This window comes from Caloenas nicobarica, chromosome 25 (genome assembly GCF_036013445.1).
Source record: "Caloenas nicobarica isolate bCalNic1 chromosome 25, bCalNic1.hap1, whole genome shotgun sequence".
Lineage (NCBI taxonomy): Eukaryota > Metazoa > Chordata > Aves > Columbiformes > Columbidae > Caloenas > Caloenas nicobarica.
In genome coordinates, this window is record NC_088269.1 from 5,668,715 (window position 1) to 5,690,961 (window position 22,247).

At 47.3% G+C, this 22,247-nt stretch overlaps 1 protein-coding gene across 7 annotated transcripts in view; it reads left to right on the top strand.

Moving 5' to 3' along the window:
- LOC135998500 (serine/arginine repetitive matrix protein 3-like) overlaps positions 1-22,247 on the top strand; it is a 171,448-nt gene that overhangs the window by 18,147 nt on the left and 131,054 nt on the right. For 4 of the 7 annotated variants that reach the window (XM_065651686.1, XM_065651682.1, XM_065651683.1 and 1 more), the window contains exon 4: positions 2,364-2,538. In XM_065651686.1, the coding sequence (XP_065507758.1) occupies positions 2,463-2,538 (76 nt within the window). In that variant the 5' untranslated portion in view covers positions 2,364-2,462. Of the gene's footprint in view, positions 1-1,495; positions 1,619-2,363; positions 2,539-7,074; positions 7,164-22,247 lie in introns of those variants that run through there. The other 3 variants (XR_010607537.1, XM_065651684.1, XR_010607538.1) reach the window with 2 other exon arrangements.

A 22,247-nucleotide genomic window follows, 5' to 3' on the forward strand; every position in this document is an offset into this window, starting at 1 on the left:
CCAGGGTCTCTGCCTTCAGGATATTGCAGCGTAAATAAAAACAGGAGCATGGTGATGGGACAGGGCTGTAATACCTTTGATCACAGAACCAGAGAATAGTTTAGGTTGGAAAAGGCCTTTAAGATCGTGCAGACAATTTTTACGTTGAGGTTTCTTTTGAAACAGAGAGTCGAATCACCTCTTGGGAGATGGTGGAACAAAGAAAGGGTGCCAGGCAGAACATTCATTTGCTCAGTATCACCTCAAGCTATTCAGCAGATTTGGGTATAGTCAATAAACCCATGTCAGAATTCTTGCACCTAGAACGAAAAGTGGTGTTACAAGTTCAAGTATTTTTATCTGTTGTGCTGCACAGACACTTGCTTCAATCAAATCAGAAATGCTGCCGAGTCGTAATGAAACTTTCCCAAAATCTCTGTGTGTGACACTGCTACTTGCCTGAAAGGCTGGAACGCTTAATTCCTGGAGATTAACACACATATATATTGAGGGAACTTTGGGATTGTTTTCCAGAAGTAAACCCCAAATCTTTTCCAAGATTCCCAGATACTTTGTAGGTTAAAGGACCTTCAGTGCTTCCTATTCTCACAGCATCCTCTGCTGTGGTTCACACACAACTGTGTTAACATGAGTCTGGAATATCTCAGCACATAATTATTTATCCTTCGATAAAACAAAGAAAACCATGTCTGAATGTGACTAATATCCCCTCCTCTGCCTGCCAAGTGGGGCCTTGTGTTTTCAGTATTGAAAACCAAGCCTGACTTGCTGCATATTTTGTGTTACCATGGTTTATGTCCAAATGCAAGGATTTAATTTTGTCCGTCATCAAACCGTGGTTTCCATATGACACCAATACATTCCTTCCCTCTGCCTGCTGTTCTGACAGACGACAGAATAGAATTAGACATTCCAGCTACCACGCTTAAAACGCAAGAGCTTATGTTCCTTTGGCTTTGGAGATCAAGGGGCAGATCTTTAGCGGGTAGAAATTGTCTTCACTGGAGCTGTGAAAATTTACACCGTTTACCCCAGCTAAGGTGCAGTTTTGGACGTCTTTATTTCACAGTACAATTCCAAGAAGATGGGACTGACAAATACGACGACTTCCCTTTTCTGCCTAACTATTATGAGTGATTTTTCTTGTGTTTCCTTCTGGAGCAGTTACTGACCAGCCTGACTTACGCCTCTGAAAGCCAGTGAAGAGAAACCCCTCCACATATTCCTCCACTAACGGCAGCCTGCCCTACATCCCAGCCAATTTACATTCAGTGGGACCAACATTTTAAAAAGCCGATCCACACTCTCTACCACACTGAGACACAGAGTGAAAAAATGACCAGTTCCTTCTCAAAACACGGGCTGGGGTTTCAAAGGAGCCTGAGGGAATTACGCACACATCTTACTTTGAAATTTAAGCTCTGGATCTTGAAAGAATAGGTTTGTTCCACAGCTTCGCACCCTGAAGGGACGGCTGGTTGCCTGGGATCGCTCTGACATCATCCCTGCGGGGAGGTTTTTCAGATGAAGTCAGTGCACAGTCCCAGACCTGCTGGTGACCTCCACCTCGATGAGAACACCCGTGCTGTGACCCTGGCCTGGGGCTTTTCAAATGCTCGTGAGTAACAGCGGTTCCCTGTCTGTCCGTCCGTAGTGCCCAGTCGATGTGCTGGAAATACAGTGTCACTGCAGAGTGTTGGAATAAGCCTGAGCTGAACAATCCCTGCGGATAAGGAGATGGACTATCCTTGGGAAGCAAAAAAGAGTCCAAGAGGATGACAGTAACAATCCAGCTGGGCCTGCAAGTCAACACCATTCCTGAGTTTAGCCAGGAACTCTGGCAGTTTGCGAAGTGCTTGGGGTTTTGCCCTGGGTCTCTGGTCTCCGGAGCTGTCGTTGTCCGGATTGCGAGGGGTGGGGGGGGCTGCTGCTGGTCCAGCAGTCTGGGAGAGCGAAGGGAAACCTGCTGAGACCTGGGAATCAAACCATTTGTATTAGAAGCAAACGCTGTGTGTTGGCTGATGGGTTCCAAAGCAGATGTTCATCAAAATAGCCAAGAGAGCAAAACGTTAAAAATAATAGGAACTACGTTCCTTGTTATTTCATGTTTTCTCAGGTCAAAACCGTGAGTGTTGGAAATATCATAGAGTGAAACAGCTTGTGTGGTTATGCTGTGGGGAACTGTGTGCCATCATTTCTGTGTATGTGACCCGTAATCCAAACCGCTGTGCAGCTGCAGAGCTGTGCACGGCGTTACCCATCGCCACTGCCTGCGGGACGGTGACAGCGGGAACAGTTTGTGCAGGCAGGGGCTGGTGGCCTTTGCTGTCACCAAATCGCTCTTCAATTTCATACCCATGCAGATCCTGTGTGTGATGGCGCCAGCACCTCTGTGAATCTCCATCCTTCAGCAGAGCCGGCACAATGGAGACCAGGCGGTTCCCCTCGTTCAGTCCTGAGATATGGCAGAAGGAGATGGAGAAGGAGATGGGCATCCATCTGCGATCCAAGCTTTCTGCCTCAAGTCAGTTTTTCCAGGTAAGATTCCCACTTTTGATTTATGTTGACACCTAAATTTGGGGTGCCTTTTTCGTATAATGTCCTTGAATAATTTAACTGTGGTCTTTAGATCAGGTAAGTCTTCAGTGTTCACTCTGCACATGGTTCCGAGAGGTTCTTCCCATCATCAGGGCCACAGAAACATAAATATGTGCACAGTCAAATTCACTTCTCGCATAACAACACATAATGAACAATTTTCAGAAAGATGTACCTGTTTGCTCTTGAACAGAATGTGGCCCGCATATTTCCTCTGGTACCACTATGTGTAATATCCCCACACAAACACTCTTGCACTGTGTTGTAGTGTTTATATACGGTGTGGTATATGCTGTATAAATGCCTATGGGTTCAATTGCCAGCGCATAAATCAGCACAGTTAAACAAAGATAGGGATTTACACTCCTTGCAGTTCTGACTCTACAAATGGGGTAGATCCCAGGTCCCCAGCCTGGCACTTCACCTGCAATTACCAGCGTTTTCCACAGGCAGGAGATGCTGCAAATGGAAGTGTGGGCATCTAAATCTTCATACCAGGGTTCTGCGTTCAACAGCCAGCTAGCCTGTGTGTGGATAAATGAAAAGGCATAAGGATAGACTAGCAGTCAAACTTCCCTTTGCAGATGAAGGGAAATGCAATTTTTTCCCAAAAACTTCAAGCAAGATACTTCAGATTTAAAGATTACTGTCCTTTGTACTTAAATTTGCTTACAAATAGTATAGTAAGTAAACATTTTTTGAAAGGAAGACATTAAAAATATGGATGTATTTTTCGTCTTGGGATGTATCCATGTGAATGTCTTCATGTGTGTAGATATGTAGGTATGCGTTTTGTATCTTGAAGATGTGTATGCTAGAACTAAAAGCCTATATTTAAAATTAATTTGTGTAAATACACATGTGCATGGAAAGACACCCTGTTATATACACACATTTAGTCACATACATATGTGCATATATAATAATGTTTGTATACACAAACAGACACAAATTATGTACAGAAAATTAAGCATATGCCCGTCTCACCCCAAAATGATGCTTCCCTCCAAGGAACATCAAACCTGTGTGTGTCAACACACAGACCTCCCCAGCCCAGGAAGATGCTGATATAGATACACAGTGGAAAACAGAAATCTCGGTACCTGTAAGGGCACCTAGTTATTTATGCATCATTTCTACACCTCTTCTAGTTACTCACTCCACTGTAATCCCTGTCCCTCCCAGCAACACTCCCTAGCCGGAATCCTGTGATCTTTGCCCTCTTTTCCTTCAAATTAAATTTCGACTTTTTTCAAATCTCTGGTAGAGTGACAAGCCAGTGCCAGAACTGTCTTTTAATACACAAAAGCATAAATAATGCCATCCATCAGAGCTGTCACTCAGAAAGATAGATTGCTACTTGTCCAGACACTGGAATGACACAGAAGTGAAAGTTGGAAACTGTCTCTTTTCTTTGCTTGCTTTCTTTTTCTTCTTCTCTCTCCTTTTTTTTTTTTTTTATTTGCTGGACTGCTTGATTCTGATTAATGGTGCTGTCAGGGAGGGATTCCGCTTGCCCGGATAATGAGTCAGGAATGTATTCCCTGTCACAAACACAGCAGATGTCAGGGGCAGAAGGGCCCGGGAATGCCAGAAACAATATACAGTTTCTTCCTAGTCCCCTGACAGGCCAATATGCTGCACAAGGTCTAATTTATGTAGACAAAATGCAGGCAAGGGGCTGTAGCAGCAGAGAAACTGTGCTGGGAAGTCTGAAGTACAATGCGGCAGGGGAGAGAGCTGAAGGGAGGTAATGAACGCCAGCAGTGGGACTCAATAGCACTGCATCAAATGGCCTTAACAAGAATGGCCCAGGACCACTTTGACTCCATTAAAGTGCACTTTACATCATTATAGAGAGAAATCAAACAGGGCAGAGGGCTTCTGTTTCTTTTAATGGCTCGATTAGGTTATTCACTCATCGGGGTTTGCAGCTGTCATAGTAATGCAGCAACTGCCAGCAGAGGTACAAAGGCACTCGTGGCCCCTTCGCTGAGGAGCACGTCGGCTGTGCTGCACATTCCCCACATGTTCGCCACAACTAACACACAGGCAGATTTAGAGGGATTTGCCAGTCCTAGTGAAAGAATTTCAAAGGGATTTGTCTCCAGATGCCTTCACTTTTGGGGTTGGCCACCTGGAAGCACTGGAAGGGGGCCAGGTCTTTGCTGACGGCCGAGCACCTGCCTTGGGCTATCGGGGGCCCTGGCGCGGCTTGCCAGCCACGGCAACCCACCGTCCCTGCAGGGAATGTGACCTTCCCCGTGCTGCGAGGAGACCCACAGCTTTTCAGCCACAACGTGCTGATACCACAAAACCAACTCCCATGTTGGGAAAATAAATGAGCGTTTTGAAGTGCATGCAGCGGCACTGCTCCGTTGCACTTTCTGTTCCGCGCTCTGCTGGCTCTTGTTCGGCACTTGGAGTGAGGAGGTCCCGGTCCAGGAGGACCCACAAAGCTTCCCTGAAGGTGTTGCTGGGCTGCCCATGCCTGTCACAGAATTACTAGTGGAAATATTATTTACAGCAGAAGCATGGCTTAGGCAAAGAAAAGGAGGGGGTTTGATTCAGAGTGCTCTGATGTCTGCCGAAGTTTTGGTGCTGACATCAGAGTCATGCAGCAAACTCCCAAGCCCTTGGGAAACACCCGTTTCTTGAAGATGTCACGTTATCTGTCTAGCATCTGCTTAATGAAATCACGTTATACTGCAAAATTTCAAGTGAGAGAAAGACTTTGCAAGTGGTTATGCCAGAGCCAGGTTTTTAAGGCCAGCAGCAGGTTTCAGAACTGCGTGTGGTTTGCAGCCCTCTGGGGTAACAGCCTTGGGCTGTTAGCACAGAGGAGCTCTGGGCTGTGGAAGAGCTTCTTCCCACTCTAATAATAATGTACTAATAGCTATTGCCAGAACAGAGCTCGTCACTTAAAAGGGATCAATTCCTGTGCTGGGGTAAGTGTACTCCTCAGCCTGAATCTGCTTCTAGAACTTTTTGCTGTGATGAGTCTTTTCAGTCTCAAAAAGCCCAACTTAAGGTATATATCAAATCTCATTGCTGAGCGTTTATTCTTAGTCCTAATACAGCCATTTCGCTCTCTGTCTTTAACCAGGGTAAAAATAATGAATGAAAATAAAACCTCTAAGGTATTCTGGTGCATTAAAAACACTTTCTGCTGGCTTCAGCACACTTCGAGTCAAGCTGTTTGTATTGCGGTACAGCAGCCGTCCGTGAACTCTTTCACAAGAGCCTGCTCTGGTTTTATCTCCCTGCCTCTTTACCTTCATCTGAACCCTGACCCATGAAACATCCCAGTAAGTCCTTCCTCAGGAGCAGAAGCTCAGCTCTGGCATGATTTTGGCACTGAATGGGGAAAGGGCTTGAGGTCATAGGATCTGTGAGGGTAGGAGGAGAGCGCGCATATCCAAAGAGGTAAAAATGCAGAATGACAGACAGATGAAAACAAAGATAAGGTTCTGCTACCCAGAGTAGGCAGGAGCTGCTTTGAAGGGGAACGTGCAGGCAGGATGGTGGGGTTGGCAGATTTCGTGCCCAAAATGAATAGGATCAGATGGCTGGTCCTGAGTTTTCGCCCGACCCTACCGTAACACCCAGGGTTGCTTCCCAAGTTGCCTGGCTTAACACAGCCTTGTCCACAACACTGCTTGAAAAAACATTTCTTTTCTGAATTGATAAGGTTGTGCTTTCCCCCCCTCCAACACTAAAGCTTGACATGTTTTTTATTTAAAATAGCTTTATTCCTGCTCAGAATGTCCCTAATCAGAACCAGCACGTAACAGCCTGAAAACAAAGGAAATAAAATTAAAGATTGCGATTGCTTTGGTTTTACAAGCCTGAGGCCTGGTGAGGCTTGCTTCAGGAGAGGGGCTCGTTTTTGTTAGGATTGCTTTTACTACAGCATATTGTTAAGTAAGCACAAGTGTGGATTTAGAAAGTTAGCACATTAAAATAGCTGTGATTGACATTGGATTGCAAGAGTCAGTGCTTGAAGGAGGTGCAGAGCACAGGGACGGGACCGGGCAGGTCCTGGGAGGCTGAAGGGGCAGAGACTGAACCAGGGGGCTGCTTTGGGGCTGCAGGTAGGTCTGGAGTGCAGGACAACACTGAGCAGCAAAGCAAAAGTAAATTTACCTAATGTGGCTGGTGCAAAAGTGTATTCCCAGCAACAGGAATGACCTCTTCGCTTTCTTTTCTCTTCTGTACCCTTTGGTGATCCCCTGCTTAACTGGAACAATGTGGAACTGCACTCTCCTGCTCTTTGTAATTTGAACAGAGAGCTGGGTCTTAACACCCTGCTGGGGGCAAACAGGCCTGGGCTGAGCTGCCGGCACCTCCTGCACGCTGTGATCCCTGGGCGTAATGGAAACGCTGTGGAGGCAGCTCTGACGTGGACATTAATACCAATACCAGAGGCACTGCTCGGGCCGAGCTGGGTTATGTATTACCCGTGGTGCTGAGAACGAGCACTGTTGAACAGCACAGCCGTCGCTGGGTATTGTCACAGCCCCTGTGTTGTGGGGACGGAGCATGCGCGTGGTGGGCAGGTAGAGGTAAGGCTGTTACAGCGTTTGTCTCCTTATGCCTTCCGTTGTAAGGGAACCGTGCTCTCGTGCGGACCGGGCTCGCAGCGGTGTCGGTGAGGGGAGCTGGGCACGCAGGCGGTGGGAGCAGGGAAGGTGGGCATCCCTGGCCACCCCCCAGCTGGCTTGTCCCCCGCCTTGTCAGCGTGAGCAGGCAGCAGCTGAGCATTCAGCTAGCTAAGCTGCCACCTGATGAACTTTGCCAAAGTTGCAGCCCGAAAGATTTATGTTTATCAGAGCCAGCGCAGCGTTTTGTGTAACCTGAGTCCTTGTAGGACCAGGTCAAAACCTGGTCAGTGTTCAGGCATCTCCCTGGTTTCCCATCCCCACAGCCCCACGAGAGGGGATTGGATTTCAAACGTACTCCGTGTGTCGTCCTTGAAAGACATAATACAAATAAGTGACACCCCAGGACCAGGCGTCTGTACCGAGGGCAAAGGGAAGGGAGAACAGCACCTCTGATCAAAGATGCCCCCAGCCGCTTCACCGAGCAACGTCCCTCAGCAGAGAGGCTGAAAAGACCAATTTTCACAGATCTCAGCTCCAGGAAATAGGCATTTCATCATGAGTTGAGTCATGGAAAGGAGGATCTGGCCAGGCTGCTGCTGCTAAGGCAGAGACAAATGTAATTTATTACCCTGCGGCCTGCTGAGGCCTGGGGAACTCAGGAGGAACATGCAGCATTAAGGAGGCCTGGCCCCTTAGGAGGCTTTTTGGAGAGTGACTAATTGAGATGGGGTATTCTCATCTGTCTGAGCACGTTCAGTCCTTCACACATTTGTATTGTAAAATAAACAGCATGTAGGTACTGGGAGAAGGGGCAGCCTTGCAGTTAAAGCGCTGAGCTGAAATTCAGGACACCCGGGTTCGCTCACAGCTCTTGTAGGTGGCTTATACCATTCAGCAAGTCATTTAATCTTCTCCTCTATCAGTTCTGCAAGAGCTGACGATAGTAGCACAGTGCACGCAGGTGCTGGGAAATAGGTGTGTCCTGCGTGCTAAGGGAAGACTATGTGACCTTGCAGGAGAGATTTTGCATCCGTGTGCCAGGGTTAAGCTGGCGCTGTAGCTGAGTCTCCTGTGCCTGCACCGCAGGGGAGGAGGGCTGGCGAGTCATTAATATTTCTGAAATGTATTCTCCATTTTCAGGTGAGTGGGGGCTTTTTATAGCTGTGCAAGGTACTGGGTGTTTTTCATGTGTGTGGTGATTAACTGATAGTATTAAATGCTGAAGCCCACCACTTCCCATATGTGCAAGTGTGTGTGTGTGTGTAGCAAGGCCAGGCAAATGACTAATGCAAACCTGAAGAGAGACAGCAGAGCATATTGTAAAGATCAACCCTATTTCAGCGTATGTTCAAATCGGAAATGCCAGAGATTGTTTCATAGTCTTCTGCAATGTTCATTATAAAAGTCCCCAGATGGCAGATGGCTATTAGCTCACTGTGACCTATATAAATGTCAAATGTAAAGCTATTGCCCCAGTGAAAATCTCAAAATAAATAACAACAGGAGGGATGCTGTTGTGCTGCTACCGGGATTTATGGATTATGAATTCATGCTAATTCATCCCAAAGCTGGCAGAAGAATGAATCTTGTCCTTTTGGAGGAATTCACTTAACACCTGCTCACAGATGAACTGGAGTCCCCGGTGCCCGATCTTCCCCTGGTTTCTCTTGGCTGTGAGCCCTTCGGGTCCCGTGCAGCCCCCCAGGGGACCTGCAGGGTCCGCGTGGGCTGGTGCTGCTTACCGTGGGACAACGCCGGTGTCACTCGCTGCTGACAGCCCAGACTTGCCTTTGTTTGCCAGAATGGTGTAACAGCAGCTTCAACAGTGATGTCAAACTGTTTTCTTTGCCCTTATTGATCACCGTGGCACCTGTCAATCAGAAAAGGTGTGATTTTCTCCTTGGTTTTTAGGTCGTGGTTGTATGTTTGTAAAAGCCAAGCTGTGCTCATAAGCGCAGGCCGCTTGCTTACATTGGATTGTTTGGAGGAAAAGGGTAGAGGAAGGGGGGCTTTGTTTGCTCAGTTGTTCTGTTATTATGTTCTCATAAATAATCAAAAGATGAATAACACACACCACGAGTAATTGCAGTTTCTGTAGCAAAACATTCCCTGTCCTACTTACTACTATCAGAAAAGAGCATGATGGTACAGACGCACATTATAGAACGCCCAGAAAATGAGCTGCTCCGGTCCCGCTTGCAGCACGTGTGTCTGGGCGGCTCCGAAACGGCACCAGGACCGGGTCGGTTGGTCCCGCCTGCCCGTCGTGAGCCCGAGACCAGTAAATCCAGACGCAGCCCAGTGTCTCGCGTGCCCTGAGCTGTGCTACGTAACCAGCTCGGCTGTGTAGCAACTACTCGTGCAACCCCGGAGCTCCTGAGTGTGCTCAGTCTGCGTGGGGAGCCAGGAGGAGTCACTAATTGTGCGAGATTACAACCAGAAGTTCAAGGCTGTTGAACCCCCGTGTGGTTCCTCCGCTTTGGAATAACCAGTCTGCAGTTTGCTGCGGTGTCATCCAACCGCAGAGCTTTGATGTGCGCACGTTGACTTCATCGCTTGGCTTCATTTGCCTCAACTTCCCTCGGCCTGCCCAGCAGACGAGACCTTAGAAAGGAGAAGAATTGCATTCGTGAGTTTTAAGGAATTTGTCCTAAACGGCCATTTGAGGATGGTGGGCTGGACAACCTGGCAGTCACCATTTAGTATGTTCATTTATATCTTTCTCCAGTGTTCAGATGTCTCAGATGGCATCAAGGACACATAGTGTTGAGCAGCGAGCAAACATGGAAGCAGGTTGTTTAAAAAAAAAAATTGTGGAATTGGAAAGAGTTGCTTTTTTTCCCCTCGAAACCAGTTTTTGCAAAACAAGTTGTTACTGCTGTCAAAATTCTTTAAGTTTCACCAACACAAATTATGTTTTGTTTTTTTAATATATTGCTCGGTGGAAAACATAGATGAGCAGATTTCAGAAATATTTCATCCCCATAAAAGACATTTTTCGTAAACAAATAGAAGTGGATATTTTATTCCTGTTTTTTTTTAAAAGATATGAACATGTAGTGATACCATGCAGTGAATGAATCAGCTTATTAAAAAATTAAGAGGAAAGTAGGAATGTGGGTCACTTTTATCTGTGCAGGAGCAACTTCAACCATATTTTTCTCACGAACATGAGATTTCATTTTCGAACTGTTGCAATAATAAACATTCCCAAGAAGCATAAACTTGCTTTCATTTCTTAGCACACTGATTTATAGTGGCTGAAAGCTTGCAGGCCTCTGAAGCTGAGAATCTCTCTGTGAAAATAAACCCAGTGTCACGCCTAGAGGTGCGTGGCTGTTCCCTGGTGAAAGCAAAACTGAGAAATGGGGCTGTGTCATATACACAGAGTACACGTTGTACACGAGGCAACACTGATTAGGTGGCTGCGACATCCTCCAAAAGCCAAGTGAGGCCTTGGAGCACCGTGTAGTAAATCCAGAGCTCAAATCTATCGTGTAGTAATGACCAGAGCTCTAAAAATGTGTATTAAGCATGACATTAAAGTGCCTGTGCTAAGTACTTCACATACTAAGTACAGCTCCGCCTCATATAAATTAGGGGTAATTAAATCTATCAAAAAATAGAACTGCGCCGTAGTAGTGACCAGACTGCAGTGTAGTTAACGTGTGTAGCCAAAGGGACGGGCTCCTTGCCGACGGTGGTCGGTCAGGACTGGGAGCAGCTGCGTTTACTGTTCTACCTGCAGAACAGCTGGACCGAGTCCCGCTCGGGGCTTTGCCGCACGGCCGCGGTGGATGGGCCGCCCGGACCCGGAGGAAAAACACTGGACATGGCTGTCAGGGACCAACACTGTCGTTTGTGTGGTGATCCTTGGCACTTGGCCCTTTTTGCTGCTTTGACCCCCCTGTTCCAAGCGGCCGCTCCTCAGAACGCAGGGTCACGTTACCTTTGGGTGTAGAACGAGATTACTCCTCCTAAATCCATGGAACTATATTCACTTACGTGAACCGACGATCCAGCCTAGCATAGGAAGGAGTTCCAACGACAGTAGAATTTCTAAGATACATTTTTATTTTTGTAGTGGGCTGCACCTTTGCCCTGAAAATCCCACGGTAAGGAAACACGCATCTCCACTTCCCTTTGGTCCGTTCCCACTGTTCACAGCATTAGATCAACGGGCAGCCGAAACTGCTCTTGAAAATTAATTTCCCACAAAGCTTTTGCTGGCAGCTGACAGGTGACAGATTGCTGCATTGCTCGCGTATATATTGTTTGTGCCCTAATGTGAAATGGAGGTCTTTGAAAAACGTCCTTTTGTTTTTCTTTTCTTTCATTAAGCCTGCAAACCCACTATCACAGGAATTACAGCCGCTGGCGAGCACCATGCAGAGACACCAAAGTAACGTTGAGGCCACAACTCCAGAACGGGCACCGTTGTGATGGCGAGAAGGGCTGGTGAGCCCCGATCTCGCTGTGCCTGCGGCGACGCTGGATCCAGGCTCGTGTCTCTGACTGGCATCGCACAGATTGTTGCTGGAGAGCGGAGTTAGTTATGCTGGAAGGATGAACAAAGAGATTCTGTTCAATCCTCTTATGTCACGCTAAACTTCTATGTCAGAAAAAAAAAAAAAATAGGAGAAGGAATAGCAGCAATAAAGAACAAAGCCCTTGTTTTGTGCTGTGCAGTTTGGACCCCGGTGGTTGACGCGATGCCCTGAGGGTCTGCGCTGGCACTGCTGGACACAGGACACGTCCCCAGGGTGCAGAGCTGGTGGGAATCGTGGTGCTGTGCCAGGCCTGCAGAGACAGAACGGCAGCTCGGCTGCGAGCAGATCTTTCCGGAGGCCCAGCTCCAGCTGCCCGCGGAAGCCAAGTGAAGTCTGGGCGAGATGACGGTATTTGAGGAATTGCCGTAGCAAAGACGAAGGTGTGCGGCTGAAACACCAGCATCCCTTGTTGCGTTGCCGCACAGCAGGGTTAGAGTTAACAGGACCTAGAAGCAGAAAGAAAGAAGGCTTTCCTTTTTCATTCTTTGGCATGCCTCTTTCTTGCTTCTTGGAGTATTTGCGTGACCATAAATTCAGAGCTCTGGAGGATATTTCCAGCCAAAGACTACATGTGCAGGATACCATAATGTAAACTGCACATGTTGTGAGAAGTTGTTAAATGGAACCAGCAGATGATAATGTGCCCAGCGTTGCTGCTAACATCACTTGATTTCCTCCCACCATAGGTAAAACAAGACTTCTTCCCAATCAATTCTAACTTTCTGACAGGCCTATAAATTAAAATAAAGAAGAGAATGGTTGTTGGCTACCAGAGCTCCACGGGAGACCCAGGAGCTGGCCCCCGTTTCTGAGAGTGTCGCTGGTTCTCAGAAAGCTCAGGCATGTTGAAGCACAAGCAGGTTCACTCGCCGTTTCCCATTTCTTTGCTCCGCCGTGCAGATAATGAGACGTGTTGAAAACATCTGGCACAGCCCAGTACATCTGCCACCTTTCCCAGTCTCATCCCACTGCTTTTCCGTTGCAAACAACCGTTCCCCTTTCCGTGTGAATTCAGGGATAATGGGACCCGCGGTGTTTCCTCCTTTCTTGAGGACGCGCAGCTGTTGAAGCCTTGCGGTGAATGCAAACCCGTTTTGAGGAACTCTCGTTATCAGCTTCAACAAGAGTCACGGCTGAAGTGGACGGAAAACTGGCATCTCGCCCTGTCACAATATTTGAAGGTGGTTATGTATCAGGAAAATAATCTGGCTGCTTCTCTTGCAGTGAAATCCTAGTGGAGACTGTTACACACTCTCAGGTAAAATCTGCAGGTGAAGGAGAAGGGTTAATTTTGACTATATTGACAATTTAAGATGTATTGTGCTGTTAGTATTGTCAGGTCCTGTTTTGGTTTTTTGTTTGAAAGTCTGATGTTGTACATCAAGTAGGCAAAGGCTGCTCGGAGATGGTCTTAGGAAGCAACCGTGCAATATCGTAACACCCCTGGCAAATACCTTCTGCTGTAGAGGGAGCAGAAGGATCCTGCACAGATGAAAACCATCTTCTCTGTTTCTTCCTCCTGTCAGCTCCAACGCTGAACCTCAACCTGAAAAAAAAATAGACTTCATGATAGCCCTTAGCCAAATATTAGCATTCGCTTCAGCGTCGGTGAAATTCAGCTCTGGACAATGATTTCGGAGGTGGCCGATCATTTCCTTCCTCAGCCCTTAGCTGGGACGTTTGTTTATTTTTCTGCATATGAATCAGAGGGAGTTCGTATGTTTATCGAAATAATGTTACTACATAGTGGTATAACACTAAACGGTAATCAAACACCTAGCGAAAGATGGATAAACATTTGTTTGCATGTGTTTATAACTGAAGTGGTCAGAAGGGATGGCCGTGTGGGTTGGCGATCTCGTCTTTGTGGAGCTCCTTTTGTTGTCCACATCCTGCTACGGAGCTTCTTGAGTCCTTTGCGAGGCGTTTGGTGCCGGTCACTGTCAAAGGCAGGACACGAGGCCAGATGATGCACGTGAGCCCCCCTGGAAATCGCTTCCTTTCTCCAGTTTAGAAAGCAGCTAATTTTTAAAGTTGTTTAGCAAGTGCAAATTACAAAAATGTGTTTTTGTTCTGAAGCTCAGCTGCTGGGAATCTATTTCCCCGTTATTTACTTGCCAAGCCTCTTGTCAAATGGAGGATTTTTCCCTGTGAGATGGTATTGCAGGCACCTCGGGCAGCACATGCTGCAGGAAAAGCTCCGCTTGGGCTGTCTGAGGTGTCACTAACGGGTGCTGAGAAAAGACAGAACCCTAAACTCAAGGCTAGCAAAGCAAAGCAGACATAGCGTTTGACTTTCCGTGCAGTTTCAGCATGTGTTCACTTTGTCTTGATGTTTTGTTTCATTTCCTTTGCATTTCTGGCTTTCAGAGTTAATCTGTATACTTCTTATTTTGTTACCTTGTGTCCCAAAACCTGAATTACTCTTTAATTAGGGAGATGCAAAAACTTTAGAGAATAATGATCCTAATAAGGAGCAAATTAGTGAAGAGGCTTTTTCTATGAAGCGCTGGAGGTTTCAGGGCAGGTGTTACCCAGCCTGGTGCGTTGTGCACATGCTCTGTCCTCCCAAAACCCAGTTCTTCAACCGGCAGAGACCGCAGGGAAGAGCTCTTGGAAGCGCAGGCGATTCAGATCCAGGGAAGCTGGTGCCAGTTTGAGACGACGAACACCAGGGCTGTCGGGGTAAGAAACCCGCCCGCTTCCTCGGGGCTCGTTCCACACTGCCTGTTCCCTGTGATTGAAATTTGAAAGCATGTAGCTGTTAATCTGGGAGTGATTAAAGAGCCTCATTTCTTGGAAGAGTCAGTACTCATCATCTGCCGTGCTGAATGAGCCTCTAACATCCCCTGATCCCATTATATTGTGATTAATTGTGCCAGTTTAAGTCAATAATTCATTTGTTAAAAATAGGCCTGCAAAGTATCATTTGTCTCAGGGGAGATATCAGAATAAAAAAAAAATTCATTTGATACTTCTCATTAAATTAGGGTTGGGAGTTCTATTGAAGGGTTCTGTTCATGAAACATTTATTGCAGGCTTATTTGATAAGAAGTTGTATTTGTCTAAAATTATGTCTGCTAACAGATGTAACGGCCTTCATTTCTCCGTTGTTAATGAAAGTATAAAGAGTCTAAATAAGTGCGTGACTGGGGAGAGGAGTCTGTGATGACAATACGGGAGATTTCTGAACATGCGTTGTACAGAACAGGCAGAAATAACGTCCCCATCTTTCAGGCCAAAGTGGGGTCCGCTCGTCCCCACTCGCTCCCCGCGCGGCAGCGCGGCAACGGGAGGTGACGTGCCCGCAGCGAAAGATGGATGTGCCCCGAAGTCTCATATGTGTAAATGGTGATAAATGTTGCATTCATATTCATCGAGCCATTAAAAATGTTTCAGCTGTAAACGGTTCTAAAAGGAATATATAGGGAATAGTAGCTAGTCTGCTAATGATAATGGCCATAACTGACAAAGACACATGCTTAGTATCTTCATCTCTCTAGTCAGTCATACTTTGTAGCACAGTAATGTTCCTGGAGACGTGTGGAGGGATGTGTAGATGATGAGAGCTCCCCAAAGCCGCACCAAGCAGCCGTTCGGGACTCGGGGCGCGACTAATGGGCTGTGCAGCCTCGGATTGCGGGTCAGAGATTTAAATCCAGGCCGGGTCACCAAAGGCCAAACCCCTTCCTGGCTAATGGGTGTTCAGTGCCTGGTTCCGATAGCTCTGGCCTGTCCCTGTCATTGTCACTGGAACAGACACGGCGTGGTGCCCGAGGGACGCGCAGGATGGGGACAGGTGGGTTCTGTTTGTCCTTCGCAGGTGTGCAGCAAAGCCGCTAGAGCTTGGTTCCCCGGGCATGAGGCAGCGCCGCGCTCGTGTCCTGCCCTTCTCTGCCTTGGAGCAAATCCGTCCCCGACAGCAGGAGAGTTTTCCTACGGGTCTGGCATTCCTGTAGGAATTTCTTGCAGTGCCCCAAGTGCTGCTGTCCCGACGCTCCCCACCACAACGGCGAGAGCTCCTGATCATGTCACGCGAAGCAGAGCCGGGTTTGGTTCATGGCGAAAAGTGCTAGTGAGCAGCAGAGTGTTTCTGCGCAGGTTACAGCGCAACAGGCTGTGTTTTAAATACTGCCCCTGATTCTAGGAGGCCAGCTGAACTTGGCCCATAGTTTTCTCAAGTAATGAAATGAAGGATGGGGAGTATGTGCCAGGGCAGGAGGCACTGGAGAAGACAAGGAGACATGGCACCTTTTAGGAAATGTGCCTGTTAAACTCAGGCTAGGTTTGGAAACCCAATCAAGTCCAATGCCAGCGTCTGTTCCAAAATTTATACTGAAAAAAAATCTCTACAAACCACAAGTCTCTCTTCAAAACTAGGCGCTGTGTTTTTTGCTTGTGTCTTTGAGATATTTTATAGCTCTTGCATCATGTTACCTGGTGATCTGCCCATCAGCCGTGCTGCACAGTGTACAATCCTTCCATTGTTTGAAAGCCTCCTTGTTTGACAGCAAGATCTATTAATGTGATGTGCTTGGCCAAAAATGTGTCACCACTGAGAAAAGGGTGAGCGAGAAGCGCCTTTGATGTCTGAGTGACAAGTTTCATATGTCTGCGTGGGGCAGAGAGAACATGAGCTGGAGCACAGTCAGCAGGGAGGGGGAGCCGGGGCCGCCCGTGGCCCAACAGCCGCTCGGCCGCGCGTCGTGTGTCTGCAGACACCGGCACAACCGTGGCTGTGCTGCCCTCCTCCCAGCGTCATTATGGGTTTACAACCTCGGCCTTTTAATGCACTCACGCTACTTCTGGTGGTGTCCACAGAGAAACAGGATGGATCTTGTTTATTCTTAGCATAGCTCAGCTCAATTAAGTCAATGAAGCTAAATCAAGGACAATTTCTAGTCAATGAAGCTGCAAGTAAGTCTCTCTGTAAAAGCAGTGCGGGTTGTATCTATCTCTGGCAGATGGCTCAAGGAAGGTTGGGGTGTGCTGTCATTTTCTCACACTTCAGCAACGTTTTGTGTAGCTTCTTCTGTCAATAAAGTTTCATTTGAATTGACCTGAATTGGCAGATATCTACTGACTTGAACAAGAGATGGATCCAGTCAATAAGCTCTCATGCCTCAGGGCATGAGCCAGTCACTAACTCAGAGAAGGTTAGAAGGAAATATCCCTGATGTGTTGATTATTCCATAAAGTTGTCCACTAGGAGGATTTATGGACACTCGGTTGCTCACAAATTCAACATACAGGTCTGTAGGGACAATTAACCTCTTCTAGTCCAACAGTCCCGAGGTTCTACAGCTCTAAGTCTCTTTACAAGAGGCGCAGAAGAAAAATTGAGTATTGGAAATGCTTAAAAGCATGGAAAGAAGGAGAATTTTCTTGTTGAATCTTAATCTGAGTACCAGAACCCAAGACATGCTTACCCTGTTTCCCGTATCCTACTTGTAGGATCCTCCGTCCAGCTCTGCAAACAGCATTCTCACGGTTCCGCTCATGGTTTTGTTCAGGACTTGCAAGCTGGTGCTTCCTTCTGATGGCTGGTCTGTATCTCTGTATCTTCAGCAGCCGGGATTTGGCCTTTAGCTCTAAGGGCAGAACGTTGCAGCAGTGGTTTGTGCAGTTCATTCTCTGTTTTAAGTAAGGATGCGTTCATTAAAAACAGCAGCAATACTAATCCAGCACTTTCATCTTCTTGGCTTTAATAACTTCCTAATTTGGCTAATGAATATTCAGTCATGATCCTGTAGGGTGAATAAGCATTATTATAGCTGGGGAGGGTCCGTGGCACAGAAAAGTTTGATCAGGTCCATCCCCAGGATCTAAAATATGAAATGGGTATGCCAGGCTGCTTGCAAACCATGGGAGAGGAGCCGAAGGCTGTTGGAGAATGGGACTGAGCTTTGGAGAGAAGAGACATCTCGGGGTGGATCTGAAGGTTGTTTGGAGAACGGCACTGAGCTTTGGAGAGGGGAGAAGGGAGATCTCAGGCCGGTCGGCACTGCTCTCGTGAGGACAGGACAGGCTGGCTTTGCTGACATTCGGTGGATGGCTGCGTGAGACGGAGGGATAACCTCACTCGTTCCCCGCAGCCATCAACAGGGAGGACTTTTCCTTGCAGTTGTGGGTTGGATTTGAGCTGGAATGCTGGAGGTCAGCGGCTGTCAGTGCTGTCCCTGTGAGTCCCCCTGCGTTCCCAGCCATCGGGAGGCTGCCTGTCGGCACGGAGCATAAAACAGATTGTGACACAGGGCAGTGATTTTTTTTTTTTTTTTTTTAACAATCCTGTTATGAAAGACAGAGTGCTCCCATTTCCTTTGCAGCTTTTATCAAGACTTAAATTGCTGCCAAGGGAGAAGGGAGGAAAAAAAAGCCCTCCCTGCTTTTATTTTATTTTTAATTTTTTTAGGAAAAGATTTTGCTTAGTTACAAAATTCCTCCCTAAGTCTCCTCCAAGCAGAAATCCAACAGTATCCCTATTAAATTATATAGAGCGAGTCCAGTCCTTGGCTGTCAGCGGGACCCATCAGTCCTAATTTATCGCCCCAGGAAACACAGTACAATTATGGTAATAAATAATAATAGGATTCAGTACATGACAACATGAATGATGGAGCCTCTCAGAACTCATTTACATTGCTTTGTGTTGCAATCACCCTGCTTCTAATGTAATGCCAAGCAAATGAGCCTTTTTGAATATTGTGCAATCTATTGCAAGTCAACTGGCACAAAACTCACTCAATAAATCATGTTCAAACACATGCCTCTAATGACAGGTAAATCAACAATGAAGTAATTGCATTTAATGTATTGAAATACTGGACAAAAACAGTGACCTCGAAGTGACTTTTTGTAGAAGGTTTGATATAGTTGCAATGGCAAATGGGTCTTTTTTTATCAGGCACTTCTTGCTCAGATGCACACGTGAGAATTAATGGTTCCATTTCCTCCGCACACCGTGATTTAGCGGCTGTTTCCGCGCCGTTCCCGCCTGGCGGAGCAGCGCGGGGGGTTCGCTGTGCAGCCACCGCGGGCCGGGGCTGGGCTGGGACGGGGATCGATGCGCTCGATAGTCGGTGACGCGGGGTCCCTGCGCTGCAGAGGGTCTGCTCTGCTGCTCCCCGCCCCGGGCAGCTTCCCCTGTGTCCGTGTTCCGTGTTCCGCTTATTTCAGGAGGAGAGGAAACAGAGTGGTTGGACAGTGGGGCGGACGCGTCTGTGGTACCTGCTATTAACCCCTCGTGTGGTTTCATATGTGGTGGGACGCGTTTTTGTTGGTGCTGTGTTTTGTTTTGTTGTTTGTGGGGCGGTGGTGTTGAGGTTTTTTTGCTGGGTGTGGAGGAATGTGTCTTCAGGTTCTGCCTAAACCAGAAGGTTGGTTTTGCTTTGGTGACAAGGACAACATTGGACTTACAGTCCCGATCCTTAATGGGATGTTTCAGGGCAGAATTTAGACCTGACTCCTCAATGCCTCGTGCAGACATTTACGCCTCTGCAGACCTTGAAATGGGAATTCTGCTTCTTTGCAAGGTTTTAGCTGGCGGAAAGGATCATGTCAAAGATCAGCCAGGCTCTAAGAGTATTCTCCATGGGCAGCTAGGAGTGCTCTGGTGAAATAATGTTGTCTCAGACAGACGGGGTGACGGGGTGCAAGAAATGGAGCCAACAGCATGAAAAGCAGTGGTCTTAGCCAAACAGTTCCTCAGTTGTTGTTGCCCCATAAAAGCGTGGTATCAGCAGAGGGAAGGTTTTAAGATTGTATTTGAAGGCTAATGAAGAAACATCTTCACAGATTTTGGCTCTGACTTTATTCTCTTACCCTTCCCTCGCAAGGGAATTTGGCAGGTGTCAAAGGTCTCCTTGGATTCTTCAGGCAATGGAAAGGTTTTACATATCCCCGGGCTTGACTGTCTCTGCTGATAGCTCCCATATGATATAAACTGATTAGCAAAATGTCTAGAGTCAGGACAAAAGAACGATTAACCAAGAAAAAAAAAAGAAAAGAACAATTTCTGCAATTTTAGAAAATTGTTACCAGTTGTACTTACCATCCCGTTTGTTCCTTGGCAGCAGCAATGTCAGGATGCAATCACCCAGCTTTCCTAGACACAAGGACTCTAGGATCTCAGTTATAAGCACTTCCAGTGTTGATGTTGTGGCAGTTGTGCGGGGCTTTGGTTTGGGTTTTTCTAGCTGTTAGGATGGATTCCTGTTGCCCTAGGAGCGTGGCAGGTACTTGGCAACCCGGCTTTCTGCAGTTCATTGCCAGACAGGCAAACCCCTGCTCGTCTTACGTCACAGGGGCTCTGCTGGTAGTTATTTTGTGTGGGGTTTTCTTAGATTGGGCTACAGTCCGGCAATCTGAGCTAGAGTTATAGTGTAAGCTTTTGTAAGTGTTGACCTAATTTTCTTGCTGTTTTTAAAGGGCTACCACTGAAAAAACCTGAGCTTTTTAGGTGTAGTAGTGTGAATATCATCTAGTTAAAGCGAGCAGCTGCAAACTGGGTCCGGACCTCTGAAGAAACGGAGGGTCAAGAGCTGGATCGTGCCTTTGGTCCAAGGTTTTGCCTAGTATTTTGTAAAGCCGTGTTTTTCTCCAAACTGCTGTATCCGCTACAGAGGACAGTGAGTACATACATGAACACGCGTGTGCGTGACGCGTGTGTTCACACAGCAGCCGGGTAGCAGCAGCAGATCCCGCAGCGCTGCCTCGCACAGATTCTCTTTCCCTGCTCTCCCCCTCCCGCTGCCTCCCGAGCCCCCCGGTGTGAATTAATGTCAGCAGTTTGGGGCAGGAAATAGAGTCACTCCCCTTCGCGTTTTATTACGCAGCTCCCCAGAGCCAATAATCAGGCTCTGGCTGTGAAAAGGCCCCGGCTTAGGCAGCTTGATTAATGACTGGGGGTCACCGCGCTGCACCTTTCCCACTGGATCTCTGCAGCACACACAGAGCCCAGCTGGAAACCAACACGAGTCTGAAAGTGGGGAATAAACAGGCTGAACAATCGGGAACTGAAAACAGCCCCAGCCAACACAAAAGGGAGGAAATGCTGCTTTTGTAGGCATCCTTCATCTGAGATGGGTTTTTTGGTTGGGTGTTTTTCCCCCACTGCAGTGAATTCAGTGGAGCTGCTGCATTAACTGCTCTGGAGACAGGAGGATTTGGGAAGTTTGGGGTTTTGGCATGGGGTTCGGGAAATGTGAGTGCTGCTTTCCTTTGCTGCCCCTCTGCCATCCGTTCTGCCCGTACCCACCTGCTGAAAGGTGTGCGCAGCCGCGACCTGAAACGCACCGAACCATTGTGTGAACACGAGCTCCAGTTTCAGGCTGTTTTCAGCTGAGTTAGGAGATTAAGCACCAGCACAGCCTTTGTACTGGTTTACTAAATCAGTTTAAAATTATCTATTGCCATGTCGGATGCATCATCATCTCACCGCGGCTTCAGCAGTTGCTCTTCTTCATATGCAGAAATGCAAGTTAACATGCTTGAACTAGAACATGTTTCATTGAGATTTAACTGAATACAATTTAACTTCCATTTGCTGTAATGACTTACACTGGCTTGACTCACAGTGAGGGTGTCGCTTGCACTGCACTTAAGTCTTTGCAAAAGAGATGTGAGATGTTGTTGCCCTACTTTGCAGAATGAGGAGATGCAGTGGAAGTGGGAGAAATCAGTCCAACAACACTCAAGAAACTGGCAATAGGGAAGGCATGTCAGTCACTTCTAGGAACAGAGGGAGATTTTGGATTTAATTAACCTCAAATTTCAGTTGATTGTGCACAAGTACTGATTTTGATTCACTACAGACAAGAAAAAAATGCTGATTGTGCTGGCTGAGTCAGCTCTAAGAATCTGATCTGGGTATGGCAAGTTTTATTCTTTTGTTGTTAAAACAAATCACAGAAACATGTTCATCAGAAGAAAAGGTGAAATTTTGCTCTTGACTGAACTGATCTTTCTGTTTTGCGAGCCTGTAATTTCCCACTGTGATGGGCACTTCTGCGTGAAACAAGCTGGGTTTGGGATGGCACGGGGGAGGAAACAATTGAACTGAGGCAGCTGAAGTTTCCAAAAGACCTTATGGACTCGGAACAGAAAATTCCTCAAGGTGCCCATGCTGCCCCCGCTCTCCCCACACCTCTGCCCTCCCCGCTTTGTCCAGCCGGGTCCCAGCCGTTTGTGCCGCTTCCCTCGAGAGAGGATTTTGCAGACTAACCGAGCTTGCCAGGAGGAAAGATTGCCTGGTAATCGGTCTACGTTTCCCATTGCTTGCTTTCACCCCATTGCTAATTATGTATAACCCGTTCGCTCGTGTCTCCTCCGTGAAATGGCCTGAGAAACCCACTTCCAGCAGCTCGCAGTTCCCGTTTCCTCAGCAGTTACCCATCCCCGTCTCCCCATCGCTCCCCGTTTCCCTGGACAAGCCGGGCCCGTGTGTTCTTGGTGTTGTCCAGCTGGGACAAAACCAACCCCGGTTTCCAGAGCCAGC